General features: G+C 37.8%; 1 protein-coding gene across 1 annotated transcript in view; it reads left to right on the top strand.

Annotated features, from left to right (window-relative positions):
* The window catches only part of IPO11 (importin 11), a 196,689-nt gene that overhangs the window by 27,795 nt on the left and 151,092 nt on the right, over positions 1-17,802 (top strand). Inside the window, exons 4-5 of the mRNA XM_019414324.2 lie at positions 8,481-8,553; positions 10,131-10,334. Of these exons, the coding sequence (XP_019269869.1) occupies positions 8,481-8,553; positions 10,131-10,334 (277 nt within the window). The remainder of the gene's footprint in view (positions 1-8,480; positions 8,554-10,130; positions 10,335-17,802) is intronic.

The following is a 17,802-nucleotide window of genomic DNA, read 5'->3' as shown; positions in this document are numbered from 1 at the left end:
GCTTTTTTCTTTCAATTTCTTTGTTCTATTTAAAGCCTTTTTTAAATTTTTTTATGTTTTATTTTTTATTTTTTTTAATTTTTTTTTTTTAACGTTTATTTATTTTTGAGACAGAGAGAGACAGAGCATGAACAGGGGAGGGGCAGAGAGAGAGGGAGAAGCAGGCTCCAGGCTCTGAGCCATCAGCCCAGAGCCCCACGCGGGGCTCGAACTCACGGACTGCGAGATCATGACCTGAGCTGAAGTCGGACGCTTAACCGACTGAGCCACCCAGGAGCCCCTAAAGCCTTTTTTTTAATGCTTATTTATATTTTTTGAGTGAGAGACAGAGTGGGAAATGGGAGAGGGTCGGAGAGAGAGGGAGACACAGAATCTGAAGCAGGCTCCAGGTTCTGAGCTGTTGGCACGGAGCCCTGTGTGGAGCTTGAACTCATGACCTGTGAGATCGTGACCTGCGCGGAAGTCGGATGCTCAACCGACTGAGCCACCCAGGTGCCCAATCTTTGTTGTTGTTTTTAAAAATAGTCCTTTTGTGGGGCACCTGGATGGCTTAGTCGGTTGAGCATCCGACTTAGGCTCAGGTCATGATCTCACGGTCCGTGAGTTAGAGCCCCGCATCGGGCCCTGTGCCGACAACTCGGAACCTGGAGCCTGTTTCAGATTCTGTGTCTCCCCGTCTCTCGGTTCCTCCCCTGCTCACGCTCTCTGTCTCTCAATAATAAATAAACGTTAAAATAAAATAGTCCTCTTGTAAGCATCAGAGGTATTGGCCTGTTGTAGTTTTTTGTATTATCTTTATCTGATTTTGTTATCTGTACTCCTGGCCCCATAGGCTGAATTTGGAAACTTTCCCTCCTCTCTTTTTTGAAATAGTTTGATAAGAATAGGTATTGACTTTAATATGTTAAATTTGATGTTTACCTTTAAATGTTTGCTAGAATTTGCCTATGAAACCGTCTGGTCCTGGACTTTTGCTTGTTGGGAGGTTTTTGACTACTGATTTAATTTCATTCCTGGTAATTGGTCTTCAAAAAATTTTGTATTCCTGATTCACTTTTGGGAGGTTCTATATTTTTAGGAATTTATCCATTTCTCATAAGTTGTCCGTTTTGTTGTCATGTATTTTTTCATAATATTCTCTTATAATACTTTATGTTTCTGTGGTGTTGGTTGTTATTTCTCCTCTTTCATTTATGATTTTGAGTCCTCTCTCTCTCTCTCTCTCTCTCTTTTTTTTTTTTTTCTTTTCTTTTTTGGTCTAGCTAAAGGTTTGTCAATTTTGTTGATCTTTTGAAAGAACCAGTTCCTGGTTTCATTGATCTGTTCTATTGTTTTTTTTTTAGTTTCTGTTTGATTGATTTCTGCCCAAGTGTTTATTTTTTCCTTCCTTCTACTGGTTTTGGATTTTGTTATGTTCTTTCTCTAGGTATAAAGGTAGGTTGTTTATTTGAGATTTTCTTGTGTCTTGAGGTAGGCCTGTGTGGCTATAAACTTCACTCTTAGAACAGCTATTGCTGTATCTCAAAGATTTTGGGTCAAGGGCTTTTCATTTTCATATGTCTCTGTATTTTTTAAATTTCATCCTTGATTTTTTTGGTTGACCCATTCATGGTTTAGTGTATGTTGTTTAACCCCCTGTATTTGTGTTCTTTCTCGATTTTTTTTCATGTGATTGATTTCTTGTTTCATAGCATTGTAGTCAGAAAAGTTGCACGGTATGAGTTGAGTCCTTTTGAATTTGTTGAGGCTTGTTTTGTGGCCTAATAGGTGATATGTTCTGGAGATGTGTTCCATGTGCACTATCTTGTTGGATTGTTCCCTTTAAGGTTACCTAGTGTCCTTCTTTGTCTCTTGTTACAGTGTTTGTCTTAGAGTCTATTTTGTGTGATGTAAGTATTGCTACCCCCATTTTCTTTGGCACTCATTTGCATGATACCTGCTTTTCCATCCCTTTACTTTCCATCTACATTTGTCTTCAGGTCTGAAATTAGTCTCTGATAGGCAGTGTATAGACGGATCTTGCTTTTTTATCCATTCTGTCACGCCATGTCTTTTGATTGGAGTATTTTTTCCGTTTGCATTCAGAGTATTTATTGATAGGTCTATACTTACTGCCATTTTGTTACCTGTTTTGTGGTCGCTTTTGTAGTTCTTCTCTAGTCCTTTTTTCTCTAGCTCCTTTCTCTCACAGTTTGATGGCTTTCTTTAGTGATGTACTTGTTTTCTTTCTCTTTATTTTTTGCATATCTATTCCAATTTTTTGACTTGTGGTTGCCATTAGATTTACATATGACATCTGCAGATAGCAGTGTATATTAAGTTGATGGTTGCTTAAGTTTGAACCCTTTCTTTACTACTCTCTCTTCCACATTCTTTGTATATGGTGTCATACTTTACACCCTTTTATTGTGCTTCCTACTTTTCTTACTCCTACTTATGGTCTTTTTTTTTTTTTTTTTTTTTTTTTAACTACAAGGATCCCCTTTAACATTTCTTGTAGGGCTGGTTGTAGTGGTCATGAATTCCTGTAAATTTGGTTTGTCAGTGAAACACTTTCTCTCTCCTGATCTGTGTGACAGCCTTATTGGATACAGTATTCTTGGTTGTAGTTTTTTTTCCCCCCTTTTCTTTCAGCATTTTGAATATATCATGCCACTTTGTGCTGGCCTACAGAGTTTGTTGAAAAATCCCGATTATAGCCTTGTGGGGTTTCCCTTGTATGTAACTGTTTTTTCTTGCTGCTTTTGCAAATCTTTCATCACTATTTTTTGTCATTTTAATTACTACTTGTCTTGGTGTGGACCACTTTGGGTTGTTTTTTTTGGGAGCTTTCTTTGCCTCCTGGGTTTGGGTGTGTTTCTCTAGATTTGGGAAGTTTCAGCTATTTCTTCATGTACATTTTCTGCTTTCTTTTCTCTCTGTTCTCCTTCTGGGATCCCTGTAATGTGAATGTTATTATGCTTGATGGTGTTGCTAAATTCCCTTACTCCATTTTCATTTCGTATTTTTTTTTCTCTTGTTCAACTTGATTACTTACTTTTCACTACTCTGTCCTCCATTCTTCTGCTTCCTCTAATCTATTTACTGCATCCATTGAATCTTTATTTTAAGTTATTGAGTTGTTCATCTCTGATTGTTTCTTTTTTGTTTTCTGTCTCTTTGTTAAGACCACTGAAGCCGTTCCCTCTTGTCAAGTCCAGTGAGTAGCTATGATCATTACTTTAAATTGTCCTATCGGGCATATTACTTACCTCCATTTCCTTTAGCTCTCTTGCTATGATTGTGTCCTGTTCTTTCATTTGGGACACATTCCTCTGTGTCTTCATTTTGTCAGACTCTCTGTATCTGTTCCTGTGTGTTAGGAAAAGTCAGCCACCCCTCCTGATTTTGAAAGTCGTGGCTTAATGAAGAAGAGATCCTGTAGTGCACTTTCCCATTCACCACAACATGGCGCCTCAGTGATAACTCCTGTGTGTGTTGTATGCACCCTGCTCTTGTGATTGAGCTGTTTTGCTCTTAACTTCCCTCTTAGAACCACTTTTGCTGCATCCCAGAGATTTTGGACCATTGTGTTTTCATTTGTTTCCTTGTATTTTTTTTTTATTTTTTTATTTCCTGGTTGCCCCATTCATTGTTTAGTAGCTTGTTATTTAACCTCCATGTATTTGTGATCTTGCCAGATTTTTTCTTGTGAATGACTTCTATCTTGTGAATGACTTCTAGTTTCATATCATTGTGGTCATATGTGTGGAATGATTATAGTCTTAATTTGTTGAGGTTTTTTTTTTAAGGGCTAATGCGTAATCTATTCTACAGAATGTTCTGTTTGCACTTGTAAAGAATGTGGATTCTCCTGTTTAAGGATGGAATGTTCTGACTATATCTGTTAAATTCCTCTCTTCTTCTTGCTGATGTTCTGTTTAGATGATCTGTCCATTGATGTAAATGAGATATTAAAGTCCTTTATTATTATTGTGTTATTATGGATTAGTTCTTTTATGTTTGTTATTAACTGTTTTATGTATTTGGGTACCTGTATGTTGTGTGCGTAAATATTTACTATTATTATATCTTCTTGTTTGATTTTTCCCATTTTTTTAAAAACTTTTTAATGTTTATTTTTGAGAGAGAGAGAGAGAGAGAGACAGAGAGACAGAGTGCAAATGACGGAAGGGCAGAGAGAGAGGGAGACACAGAATCGGAAGGCAGACTCCAGGCTCTGAGCTGTGAGCACAGAGCCTGATGTGGGGCTTGAGCCCATGAACCATGACATCATGACCTGAGCCACCCAGGTGCCCCTTTCCCATTATTATTGTATGGTGTCTTTCTTTTCTCTTGGTTCATCTTTTTGTTTTAAAGTTTATTATGTCTGATATAACCTTGGCTATTTTGGCTTTCTTTTGACATCCGTTTGCGTGATAGATGTTTCTGCATCCTCTCTCTTTCAATGGTGGGAGCCCCTTTGGAGTATTCTGGCCCGTTTTGGGGCTGTGTGCACACTACCCGGCTTGTGGCACTGCTTTGTATGGCTCTAGCCAACGAGGTATTGTACGGGGCAGATCCTCAGGAGAATACCGGAGTGGGGCACACTGTTAACAGGCTAGGTGAAGAGCGTTGGTGCTGACTGGTTCCATCATTTGTCTGCATTTCTAGGCTGTGGTTAGGGGAGGGAAAGGGTGCCTGATAGCTCCTTTGTTTTTGGAGAAGTCTCCCAAAGCTCCCTGCCTCTCCAGCACAGGCTTTGAGAGTAGTAAACAAATCTCTTTCCCATGTTTTTCAGACTGCTGCCTCTTTGCTTGCTGTTTGTTGTGCTGTCTCTTCAAGGGCAGGGACTCCTACCTTCCCAGCTTTCCCAGAGCTTGCCCAATGATTTTTAATGTTCCAGGGGTAAGCCTCACTGATTATGCAGCCTCTTTGGTTTTTAAGCCACATGTCACAGGGATTGGTCCTCCCTTTGTGTACCTGTGTGTGTCCTTCATGCCTGGGGTACCTGGTGTGGGGGTTTGCTCCTCTTCCCTTTCTGTGCCTATCTCATCCTTCCCTCCTTAGGACAGTCCTGCAGGTCTCTTTTGCTCTTGACCGCGCCTCTGCCCAGCCTGCCCTCTTCAGTATTGCCTCTTGTCTACATTTAGCTGTGAAGAGTCTGTTCTGCCATTCTTGGGGCCGTTTTCTGGATTATTTACACAAATGTGGGTGTTATCTCGTTGTATGTGTGGGAAGATGATTTAGGATTCTCCTTCTCCGCCATCTTTCCCTGAAAAGCCAGCAGCAGTAGTGCTTTACATTTATCTTTCTAGTGTTCTTCCTTTCGGTGGTATTGGGCTTCCATCTGGATCCATTTGTTTTCAGCCAAAGAATTGCCTTTAGCAGTTTTTTGGTGCACATCTGTCAGTGAACACCTTGAAACTAGAAATCTAGTTTTTTTTCTTCTCTTCTTCTTTTTTTTTTTTTTAAAGTAAGCTCTGCGCCCATGGTAGGGATTGAACTTAGGGCCCAGAGATGAAGAGTTGCATGCTCTACAGACAGAGCCAGTTAGGTGCCTCTAGAAGTCCATTTTTCCTCATTATATTTTAATCTGGATATTTTCTGCTGACTTATCTTTAAGTTTGTTACCTTTATTTTGCTATTTTTTAAAAAGTCAATTCTAGGATTTTCCTTTGGTATTTTTTAAAACATTGTTTTTGAAGTTTATTTATTTTGAGAGAGAGAGAGAGAGCATGGGCAGGGGAGGGGCAGAGACAGAGGGAGAGAGAGAGAAAATCCCAAGCAGGCTCTGGGCCTCAAACCCACAGACTGAGATCATGACCTAAGCTGAAACCGAGTTAGACACTTAACCTACTGTGCCCCCCAGGCACCCCTATTTTTGTTTTTTGTTTTTAAATGAATTCCAGCTCTGTGGTGAAATAGTACAGTTTTCACCAATTTTGATGAACAAATTCATAATTTTTTTAAAGTGTGATTTTGATAATTACAATGTCTGTATTTCCTGTGTGTGTGGTGTTTTTGTTTGTTTTTTCTTTTTTCCTTTTTTTTTTTTCGTTTTTTTTCTTTTGTTTTGGCATGGCGCCCACTGTGGGACCTGAACTCAGTACTCTGAGGTCAAGACCTGAGCTGAGATCAAGAGTTGCATGCTTAACTGAGCCACCCATGTGCCCTGTGTATCTTTTTTTTACATTTTATTTTTTTTTTGAGAGAGACAGAGACAGAGCACAAGTATGGGAGGGGCAGAGAGAGAGGGAGACACAGAATCGGAAGCAGGCTCCAGACTCTGAGCTTTCAGCACAGATTCCGACGCGGGGCTCAAACTCATGGATCATGAGATCATGACCTGAGCCGAAGTCGGATGCTTAACCGACTGAGCCACCCAGACACCCTTGTGTCTCCTATTTTTATTTGTGTTTTGATTTTAATAACTTTTACCTGGTTTGTAGTATACATAGTCAGTTTTTGACTGAATGCTAAGCATTGTTGAGGGAAAATTGGAGAGGCTTGGAATTTTGTTATTTTTCTTTAGAGAAAATTTTAATTTTTTCCAGGCAGGCAAATAGAATATGACTTCAACCTTGACTTAGTTGAGGGTGATCTCTTTTTGGTTTACTTTTTTTTTTTTTAATTTTTTTTTATATGTTTTTATTTATTTTGAGAGCCAGCAGGGGAGGGTCAGAGAGAGAGAGAGGGAGACACAGAATCTGAAGAAGGCTCCAGGCTCTGAGCTGTCAACACAGAGCCCCATGCGGGGCTCAAATCAATGAACCGCGAGATCATGACCTGAGCCGAAGTTAAACCCTTAACCACCTGAGCCTCCCAGGCACCCCATCTTTCTGGTTTACTCTTAATCCTAATTTTTAGCCTTCTTCGGGTTTCAGCTGCAATCTTTGGGTGTTTACCAAAGTATTGCCTTACTGGTTCGCCCTGAGCGTCAGTTTTTGCCTTTTCAGCACTTGAGACTTAGTGAAATCTCTTAGCTCATTAGTCGTGTAGTTCCTGCTTTGATTTTTTATGGGCAGATAGCTCCAGGGGAAATGTTCTGGTTCATCACAGTTCCTCTCCCTTTTTTCTAGACCTTCATCTTTCAAGTCATGGCTGCCTACATTGTTTTAGATGCTGCATTAGTTTCTTCAGTCTGCCATAACTAACTACCAGAAACTGGGTAGCTTACAACAACAGAATTGTGTTGTCCCGCAGTTCAGGAGGCTAGAAGTCTAAGGTGAAGATGCTTGTCAAGGCTTTGCTCATTCTGAAGGTCCTAGGGAAAAATCTTTCCTTGTCTCTTTTTAGTCTCTGTTTGTGGCCTGCAATCGTTAGGGGTTTTTGGCTTGCAGTTGTAATCCCAATCTCTGCCTCCATCATCACATGGCCGCCTTTTCACGTGTTTGTTCCGTGTCTGTCCACGTTTTCCTTTCCTTGTAAAGGGCACCACCAGTCATTGGATCAGGGCCCACCCTAATTTGTTATGACCTCATTCTGACTTGATTACATCAGCAAGTGTCCAGTTTTAAAATAAGGTCACATTCAGAGATACTTGGGGTTAAGGCTTGAACATATCTTTTTGGAGGGACACAGTTCTACTCGTAACAGAGAGATGCCTTAATACTTAAAAAACAAAAAGTTGTGTAGCACTTTTATAGCTGATCTTACTGGGATGATTCATCTGATACCATCTACTCTATCATAGCCATAATGGAAAACCTTAATATGGGGGCTTTAAAATGTAATTTTTAAATAAACAATACATTCATATATTTCAGAAATCAAAATGTGTATACTCTAATAGTGAATATTCTCCATCCTGGTCTTTTGCTCTTGTAGTTTACTAACTCATTTGCAGGCAGAATTGTTAGTATTGTTTTTATCCTTCCTGGAGGTGTAAAATGAAAAATTATAAATTAGTTGATTTTTTTTAATGTTTATTTTTGAGAGAGAGAACATGTGCAGGCGTGGGAGGGGCAGAGAGAGGTGGACAGAGGCTCTTAAGCAGGCTCTGCGCTGATACAGCAGGGGGCCTCCAAGGCCCCCTAAACTAGTTGATTTCTAATAAGTCTTGAATTGCAAATATCCTCTGATTCCTGATCCCTTCCCCTATAGAATAACCTCACTCAGATTTTATAAAAGAAGTCAGTGGAAGGCTAATATTTATTCATACACACTTTTTTTTTTTTTTAAGAAACCATTAATTTTTTTTAGGCAACTATTTTTATATTAATGAAGCAGATGTCACAGTACCACATTTGTCATTCTGGATTTGTCTTATTTCCTGTTGCTTACTATTTTGTACTTTGTATTCACTTGTGAAGGAGCTTTACACTTAGGAATTACTTGATGTGTCAATATACAAGTAATGGCAATAATTCTATTTATTTACCAAAACTAATGAGTGGCCTCTTTTTTGAAAGGCTTTTTATTGTTAAAATTCAAAGTAGTGCTACCTTTGTTTATTGTTAGGTAGCATCCTCTTGCATAATGAATTAATCTTTTTACAGTGCTCTCTCAGAGGAGGAGAAATCTACGTTGCGTGCAGGGCTAATCACCAACTTCAACGAACCAGTAAACCAGGTTAGTGAGAAAATGAATACTAAGTATGCTTTCTGTTCCCCTACTTTCTACTTCGTTTCCGAACTAATTTTGTTTTTTGGCAGGAAAAATGCAATTTTATCATGTCTATTTGTAATATTTGTGGGTTTTAAATTTTGAGGTTAATTTCTAGCTGTCAAGAATTTTTGTTATATTTGGCTGTTTTAAAATTCAGAAGTCATTTTAAGAAATACAGTATTGAAAGCAAGTCTCTATATATTTCTAGTCTTATTGCATAGAAATTAATTTTGATGATTTGTTATTCTCTACCTCATTTTTAAAATTTTATTTGAATGTTTATTCATATTTGAGAGAGTGAGCGAGCAGGGTAGGGGCAGAGAGAGCAAGGGACAGAGGATCTGAAGCAGGCTCTGTGCTCTCAGCAGCAAGCTCAGTGCAGGGTCTAAACTCACAAACCTGAACCCATAAGATCATGACCTGAGGGGAAATTGGATGGATGCTCAGACCACCCAGGCACCCCATTCCCCTCCTTTTTTTAAACTACAGTATATCTTGTCTATTCCCGACACCCATGACATTTTCACTTCTCCCTATATACTGTAATAGATTATTCAGTTCCATTTCTTTCTTCCCTTTACAGTGAGATTTTGCGTGTAAGAATGTTTTGCATGTGGATTCAAAAATTCGTAAATTTTTACAAGTTACTATTTATTACACTTAATTATTTTAATTTGAATATTTAGCCTCACTGGATTTTGTGATGTATCTAATCCAGTTCTATCTCAGTCTGTTCTACAGTGATCTTAGTTCTCTGCTTTGTAGTCCCTTGAAGGAGGTGAGGGAAGATTGGGATTAAAGAAGTATTTCTCACTGGGGCAGGAGATGGTTGGGAGGGGTTTGTGATAAACCATTGCTTAATATGTTCTGTCAGCCAGCATTTGGGAAACACTGATTTGTACAAATGTCATTATTTACAAACATAATATTTGATGTTCATTTCTACTTTTAGGTCAGTGATTCTCAAACTTGTGGTCTTATAACTTCTTTATTCTGCTAAAATAAAACGGCACATTATATCTTGATATTTACTGTTATCAATTGACACAAATTTTTTAATATTAATAAAACCATTACTTGTTAACATAAATAGAATTAAAAAAAAATGAAGCATAGTTGTTTCCCCCAACAAATACATATTTAAGGAGAAGAGTGGCATTGTTTTGCATTATTGTTTATCTCCATAGTGTCTGGATATTTAAAAGAAAACATCTAGATTTTCATATCTGCTGCTTCCTATACTCTGTTGCCAAGTATTATTTTAGGAAAAGTTACATGAAGAACATCTAGCATCACAGGGATAAATTAAAGAGAGACCTTGCAGATCCCTGAAAGGGTCTTAGCCCCCTTCCCCTCTTCAAGGGATTCATAGACCATACTTGGTGAACCACTGTCTTAAGTAAGAAGTTTTCAGTGAAATTGTATTCACTTTTGTCAAATGTATAACTGACCAGAAGGTAATTTTCAACTGTGAATGCATTCCTTATCTGTTGCTTTGATTATATACGTGTGTTTCTGATGACTACTTTGTTTCCCTTTAGATTGCAACTCAGATTGCAGTGCTGATTGCAAAAGTTGCTAGATTGGACTGTCCTAGACAGTGGCCTGAACTCATTCCCACTCTTATAGAATCTGTGAAAGTCCAAGATGATCTTCGACAGCACAGAGCATTACTTACCTTCTATCATGTTACCAAGACTCTGGCTTCCAAACGTCTGGCTGCTGATAGGAAATTGTTTTATGATGTAAGTGATTTAACATAGTTAATTTTGATTATGAAAACTACTTGTGTAGAAATGTTTGTAATTTTACTTCTCTATTGTATCGAAAGATTATGAATTCTTTCCATTTGACCTTAGAAAGTTTAGAATAATAGATAACATCTGAAAGATTTTAAACTGGATAGTGATGCGACCCATAAGATGGCTAGGTTGCCAGAAGCGGGGTATTGGTTGGTAGAGAACAGTCTGAAGGCAGAGACTGTTTTGAGGGTATTGAAGTTCACATGGGAAAAAGAAGCTGCGGTAAAAGGGAGCATTTATGAGGGATAGAGCTGAAATTCAGAAAGTTAAAATTTTGACTTGCTTGGGTAATTGATGGATGTAGGTCAGATATAGGGAGGGAGTTTGACATAACTGGTGGGTGAGAGCCCTTCATTGGTTGTTTTAACACCATTTGTTGAAAAGACTTTGCTTTTTTCATTCACTTACTTTGACATTTTTGTATTTGACTGTTTTCACCTTACTAAAGTAGTGATTTTCATGCTGTTCAACCTGTTTTGGACTGCACCTTGTAACACTGGTGACTCTCATAGTATTTTTGCCTTTTGTAAGCCTCACTTTGACCATATAATTTGGGAATCTGCATTTTTAACAGGCTCCTCAGGTGATTCCTACGTACATCAAAGTTTAAGCCAGAATTCCATTAGGTTCCCTATACTTTCTTTAAAAAAAAAATTTTTTTTTAGTGTTTGTTTATTTTTGAGGCGGGGGGACAGAGAGAAAGGCAAAGATTCTGAAGCAGGCACCTGTCTCTAAGCTGTCTGCACAGAGCCCGATGTGGTGCTTGAACTCCCAAACTGAGAGATCATGACCTGAGCTGAAGTCACATGCTTAAGAGACTGAGCCACCCAGGTGCCCTGGTTCTCTTTAGTTTTAACCTAGTGGTTTTAAATAGCCAATCTTAGATTTATTCCAGGATGTTGAATATAAGAGAAATTGTGTTTGTTGAAGATTGCTTTTTATTTTTTTTTTTAATTTTTTTAAAATGTTTATTTATTTTCGAGACAGAGAGAGACAGAGCATGAACAGGGGAGGGGCAGAGAGAGAGGGAGACACAGAATCTGAAATGGGCTCCAGGCTCTGAGCTGTCAGCACAGAGCCCGACGTGGGGCTCGAACTCACAGACCGTGAGATCATGACCTGAGCCGAAGTCGGACGCTCAACCGACTGAGCCACCCAGGCGCCCCGAAGATTGCTTTTTAGATCATTGTTGCTTTTGCTTGATAGCCAACTAGGATTTTTTTAAAAAAGTTTATTTTCATTTATTTTGAGAGAGAGAGCGTGCACACACACACATACACACACACTATTTGGGGATGGGCAGAGAGAGAGAAAGAGAATCCCAAGCAGGCTGTGTGCTGTCTGTGCAGAACCCAAGGCAGCGCTAGATCCCATGAACCATGAGATCGTGACCTGGGCTGAAATCAGGAGTTGAACACTTAACCAACTGAGCCCCCCAGGTGCCCCAAAAGCCGACTAGGATTTAAAAACTGGACTGTTTATCCTCTTAGGTTTTTCTGTGAATTTCTTGCTGATTTTTCTCACCTTTATCCTCATCTTACACCTTTCCACTTAACTTTCATATTTGCTGTTTTCCGAAATCAAGTGTCTAAAGATTGTTACAGTTATTTTGTCAAAGAGTACCCTTCTGTAAAGTCTCAATTCATAGTTCAACTTTCCCGAGTTGTACTCTCATACCGAGTTTAGTTTTAGGTATAATTTATATTCAGCTTAAGCAGTCTCTACAAATTGTATTTTTTCCCCCCTAAAGTCATGCTCATTTATTTTACAAATTGTGCCTAATCAGAGGCTGTATTCTGAATAGCCTGTTTGACTTAGCTTTCTCACCCTTTCAACTTTCTTGGCTCATTTACTTGTAGTATGAGGCTGTTTCTACTGTATATGCAGTAAAGTATAGGTCTACCTGGCATCTTGTGTGTACTTTCAGCATAGTATCAGTTCCATAGTGCTGACTTTCAGTTGTTGACTTATCTTTCTTAGATCCCCTACACTATGAGTTTCATGAGAGAGGAATGTAAACCTTTATTGTTACAGTCTTCCTGTCAAGTTCAGAAGAATGCATATGAGTGGGTGGTGCTCAATAAATGTTAAATGAATATATAGAAGAGGAGACTTGTTCTACATACCTTCTAGGTTTCAAAGTGGCACAGTGCAAAACTTAAAAGAGCAGGAGTTTTGGAAAATATGCAAAAACTTAAGATACCTGGAAAAAAATTCAGCTTAACGCCTTCAGTTTAGATTGAAGTAGCCAAACCTGGAAACGTGGAGCATGAGTGAGTTTGGGCCCCATGTGCGGGGTCTGGGGGGTGGGGGGGTTCTGTGCTGACAGCTCAGAACCTGGAGCCTGCTTCAGATTCTGTGTCTCCCTCTCTCTGCCCCTCCCGCATTCATGCTCTTTCTTTCTCTTAAAAATAATTAAACATTAAAAAACATTTAAGAAAAAAAAGGAACTTTGCTAGTTAATAATGTTATTTAGGTAATCTAAAGGTAGGAAAGTTTTCTTTAATAATACTTTTACTATAATGCTAAGATGGTCTTCATGTACTAAATTAGTTTCCTACAGAAATAAATAAAATGTAAGTTCATAGCTGAGCTAGTTGCTATAGCACAGTATTGCAGTGTGCACTTAAAAGTGCAGCCTGCTTCTCTTTGTGTGCCAACAATTTCTATATTCTGTTTTTCTTTCACATTAAAATAATTTATGCTCTTTTCAGGGGTGACATATTAGAAAATCAGCAGTTGAGAGAAAATTGTTTTGCAGTAACAAAATTGAGCTTGATTTGACACACACAAGATTTTGTTTTTTATAAACAGTATGCTTTTCACAGAAACTTGAATATAAAAATGTTGATATAAAGTACTGTTAAAATCAAAATCTGGAGTCTATGAAAACAAGGAAACTTAAGGTACAAATAGTTATTCTAATGTAATTATAAATGTTTTAACCAAATAATATTTTGTAGACATGATGTGTAACTTGTAAAATTATATGCTGTGGTAAAGGAAGCAATCGAAACTTAAAAAGAGGAAAAGATCTTTTGAAAGCAGCAATATATTGTACTTGTTGTTAGAAGACAAGTGAACAGGTTAACAGGTGTGAGAAGAAATGTTTTCCAGTGTAGAATACTTTTCTGTACTGAACAGCTTTGGGATTTTGAGCAAGATACTTAAACTTGGTGATTCTTTAAAAGCCTTTCAGTTCTAAAGTTGTGTAATTCTATGAATTTATTATCTCTATTACTCTAGGTTAATCTGTATAAGCACCATGAAAGTTTTGAGATGAAAATCTGAGTTACAGCCTGATTTAAATACAGATGTTAGTGTTTTTAATCACTGTTTTGGTCTAGAAGCCAAGACCTTTGTACACTTAGTTTCGTCCCAAGCAGGCTCTGCACTGTCATCATGGAGCCTGATGTGGGGCTTGGACCATGAGGTCGTGACCAGAGCCAAAGTTGGGACGCCCAGCTGACTGAGCCACCCAAGTGCCCCAGTAGTTTAATTTGCTGGAGCAAATCCTGACCTGTCCTTCCATTGAAAAGTACTTCTGCATGAATCTCTAAAAAGGACGTTTTCCATAATTTGTTTTTGTTAGGAATCTTTCTAGGCTGGAAGTTAGGAATTAATCTTAAAATTTTTCTGCTTAAGGGTCATTGAACAGATAATTGATTGCTTATCATGTACAAGAGATACGTCCAGTACTGAGGGAGATGAAAGACATGGATAGTCTTGTGGTGTTCACTGGGAAAGTCCTAATATACAAACTCTTAAAAGTCATTTAGTAGGCTATTAAAATCTGCTACAGAAGAAAACTAAACACTCTCTTAGGTTGTTTATGTGGTCAAAGCTAAAACTTAGACTTTTTAAAAACTCAAGGGTTAATGATAAATAAATTCCCACTAAACAGCGTGTGTATTGTTTTCATGATGAGGGTAAAACAGAACTGAGACGAGGTGAAACCGGGTTACCAAATATAGTTGATTCTCTAACAACACAGGTTTGAATTGTGTGGATCTGTTTATACAGATAAATTTTTACAGTAAAGTTTTATAAATGTATTTTCCCTATGGCTTTCGTAGTAACATTCTCTTTTTTCTAACTTAATTTATTGTAAGAGTAGTATATAATACATATAAAGTACAAAATACACATGTTACTCAACTGTTCATGTTGCTGATAAGGCTTCTGGCCAACAATAGGCTGTTAGTAGTTAGGTTTGGGGGGACGTCAAAAGTTACTCATAAAATTTTGACTGAGTGTGGCGGTGGGAGTTGGCCCTGTCATGTTGTTCATAGGTCAGTTGTACTTCAGAATAGTCTTCCCTCACTTGTTGGGATGAGCACTTGGATGGTATATGTAAGCGATGAATCACTAAATTCTGTTCTTGAAAAAAAATTTAAAAAAAGTGCTTCCTCAGAATTGTGGTCTATGTTGCGTCAGGAGAAGATCACATGACTGTGTATGTGCTTATGCTATGTGTATACAATTGACTGAGCCCATGAATGTGAGAGTAAAAGAAAATGAGTAGCTATGCTCGTAAAAAGTGTGAAAAACAAGCTGAAGCAAGAGAAAGGAATAAAAGTTTGTTCTGGAAGGAAAATAAAAAAGAATAGTCTTCTTGATGAGTTACTGTGTTTTCTAAATAAGTTAACAAAATGGAACCACGTGACTACTTTGAGATGGATTGATTAGTATAAGAATGCTCAGCCAAGTGTCACAGTCTTTCACACTTAGTCCTTAGAAACCTCTCACTTCATGATGTGATCCCTGGGGGAAATTTCCAAACAGTGGAAATTATGAATGTCCAATGTGAGACTACCTGGGTGCCACTTTAGGATATTATACTGTAGTAAAATTTACTTATTGTGTTTTTAAGTCCTCGGATAGGTGAAATAGCTTGTTTTTAGTTTTGTTTGGGTAATTTTAATTGTCCCACCAAATGCCATGTTAATTCTAGATCTTGTCTCTTGCTCTGCCAAATTTTATATTGGCTTTTAAAAACATGTTATTTAAAGAATGGCTCCAACTTTTATAAAGGGTCATTTCTGCTGCTATGAACTTGTGTGAGGATTTGAGAATGTTATGTCTCTATTGTTACAGTAATGGGAGGGAAAGAACCTATTGGTGGGAACTTTTTTTTTTTAAGTTTATTCATTTTTGAGAGAGAGTGCAAGCAGGGGAGGATCAGGAAGAGAGAGGGAGAGAGAATCCCAAGCAGGCTCTGTGCTGTCAGCATGGAGCCCAACTTGAGACTCAAGGTCATGAACTGTGAAATGACTTGAACAGAAATCAAGAGTTGAATGCTTAAAGGACTGAGCACCCAGGTGCTCCTTTTGGTGGGAACTTTTAAGGGAGGAGAGACTCAACAGGACTAGCTTGATCAAAAACAAAACAAAAAACAAAAAACTGTGTGCTGAACACTGAACAGGAGAATTTTATTTTATATATTTTGAGGAGTGAGGGGGAGAGAGGGAGAAAATGATCAGGAGAGGGGCAGAGAGAGACAGAGAGAGGGAATCCCAAGTAGGCTTTGCCCTGACAGTGCAGAGCCCAATGCTGGACTTAAACTCATGCACGATCAGATTGTGACCTGAGCTGAAGTGGAGTCAGCCGCTTAACAGACTGAGCCACCCAGGCGCTCCAGGGAGAATTTTAGTATAGCATGGTGCTTATCCTTTCTGTAGTACACAATCTCTTACCTGACTCCTAGGAAAAGGGGCTCGTAAAAAGGAGAATAAAAACTCAAAAAATTTATTGCTGAAGTCTTTATAAGTTGCTCTTGAAGTAGTGTTCTTTGCTTTGTCCATCTGACAAATCCATTGTATTGGATGCCTGAGACACAGCTGTGAACAAAGATAAGGTCCCAAATGGGGAGGGAGGGTAGTTTCACCTTTTCTTCACTCCTAACGAATTGTGATACTTTGGATACATGAGAGCATCATGTAGGCACCAGTGGCAGAAGACAGGTTTGTGGCTGTGTTAGGATTAGAGGACTTTAGGGATCTGTAAGATGGGTCACAGCGACCCTTGTGGGCCTCAGTTATACCGGTGGCGTGTTTGAGAACAAAAGGAAAATGAGAGTTTGCTAAAAGATATGTAGGTAACACGTGTTACTGGTCTTTAGGAATGTCCTTCAGTGACAGTGAATAGGTATCAGTTGAGACATTGGCAGTTCGATTGGAAATTGTTTTTGAGGTAGATAGATCTTGTACCCACCAGAGTTTATGTTGTGAAACATTTTGGTAATTTGAGATAGATATATATATATAGATATATATATATAGATATATAGATATATATATACACACACACACACACACACACACATATATATATGTATATATATATATATATATATCTATCTATATCATGAGTAAATGGAAGCAAATTTTTATTTAAGCCTTATATTAAAGAAAAAATGACTACCAAAATAACTACCTTTTTTGTCATTGAGAACATACAGGTGTTTTTAAAATTTCTTGTTATGAAATACTTAATATAAATTGTCATGTACCCATCACCAAGATGTAGCAGTTTGCATTGTGTCATTTTTGTTTTATCACTTTTATCCTAAGGTATTTTAAAGTAATTTAAAGATTTCATGAGATTTTATTATGAAATACTTGAGTATTCATCTGTAAAAAGATTATTTTGTTTATTATCATTTAACTTTTACCAACCTAAGAAAAGTAAAAATAGTGATTTAATACCATTTGATACTTTCAGCACATTTTCTACATTGTTCTCAAATATAGTTTAACAAGTGGTTGGTTTGAGCCAGAAGAATGACTGAGGTGGATACATTTGGTTGTCTCCTAAGTGTGTTTTAATTTAGAATAATATTCATTTCCTTCCCCCTTTTTTTTTTCCATGCCACTCGGTAAAAGATTTCGTTCAAATGTCTTACAGGATGTTGTACATTATGTATCTGTTGATTTTACACCTTATTGATTAGAATGAGGTTAAGCAGGTTTTACCACTATTAGATTATGGGTAATATTTTGTGCCCCACTATTGGTGATTAATTACAAGACATTGATTTTTAAAGTTTTTCAGGCTAATTTTTCTTGCGGGAAAGTTGTTAGAACAGTGGTCTTGAGGGTAAACAAGCATAAGAATATTTTAAATGCCAGAAGAAATCAAACGTCCTGTAATGGTTCCCTTTTGACATTCAAGGAATCAAGTCTTGGGACTTATCAGTTAAAATCACTCAGCAGCCATTGGGTGGCGCTGTTTCTTGTGGTTTAGGAAAAGAAAATGCAAGTATTGATGGATCTTGTAAACCAGTACCTAAAATGTTTCATTAAATAGCTTATTTTCATATTGTCTTACTGAATTGTCTCCCTTCTGCCTCTGTATTTTTGAGAAGAAAATGTAGAAGAAATATTTTTTATTTCACCTATTTCATTTTTTC

Source organism: Panthera pardus, unplaced genomic scaffold (assembly GCF_024362965.1).
Source record: "Panthera pardus isolate Hobbes unplaced genomic scaffold, ASM2436296v1 HiC_scaffold_2, whole genome shotgun sequence".
In the NCBI taxonomy this organism is placed as follows: domain Eukaryota; kingdom Metazoa; phylum Chordata; class Mammalia; order Carnivora; family Felidae; genus Panthera; species Panthera pardus.
Note: the sequence above shows the minus strand (reverse complement) of the source record. Positions and strands in the feature narration are given on the sequence as shown.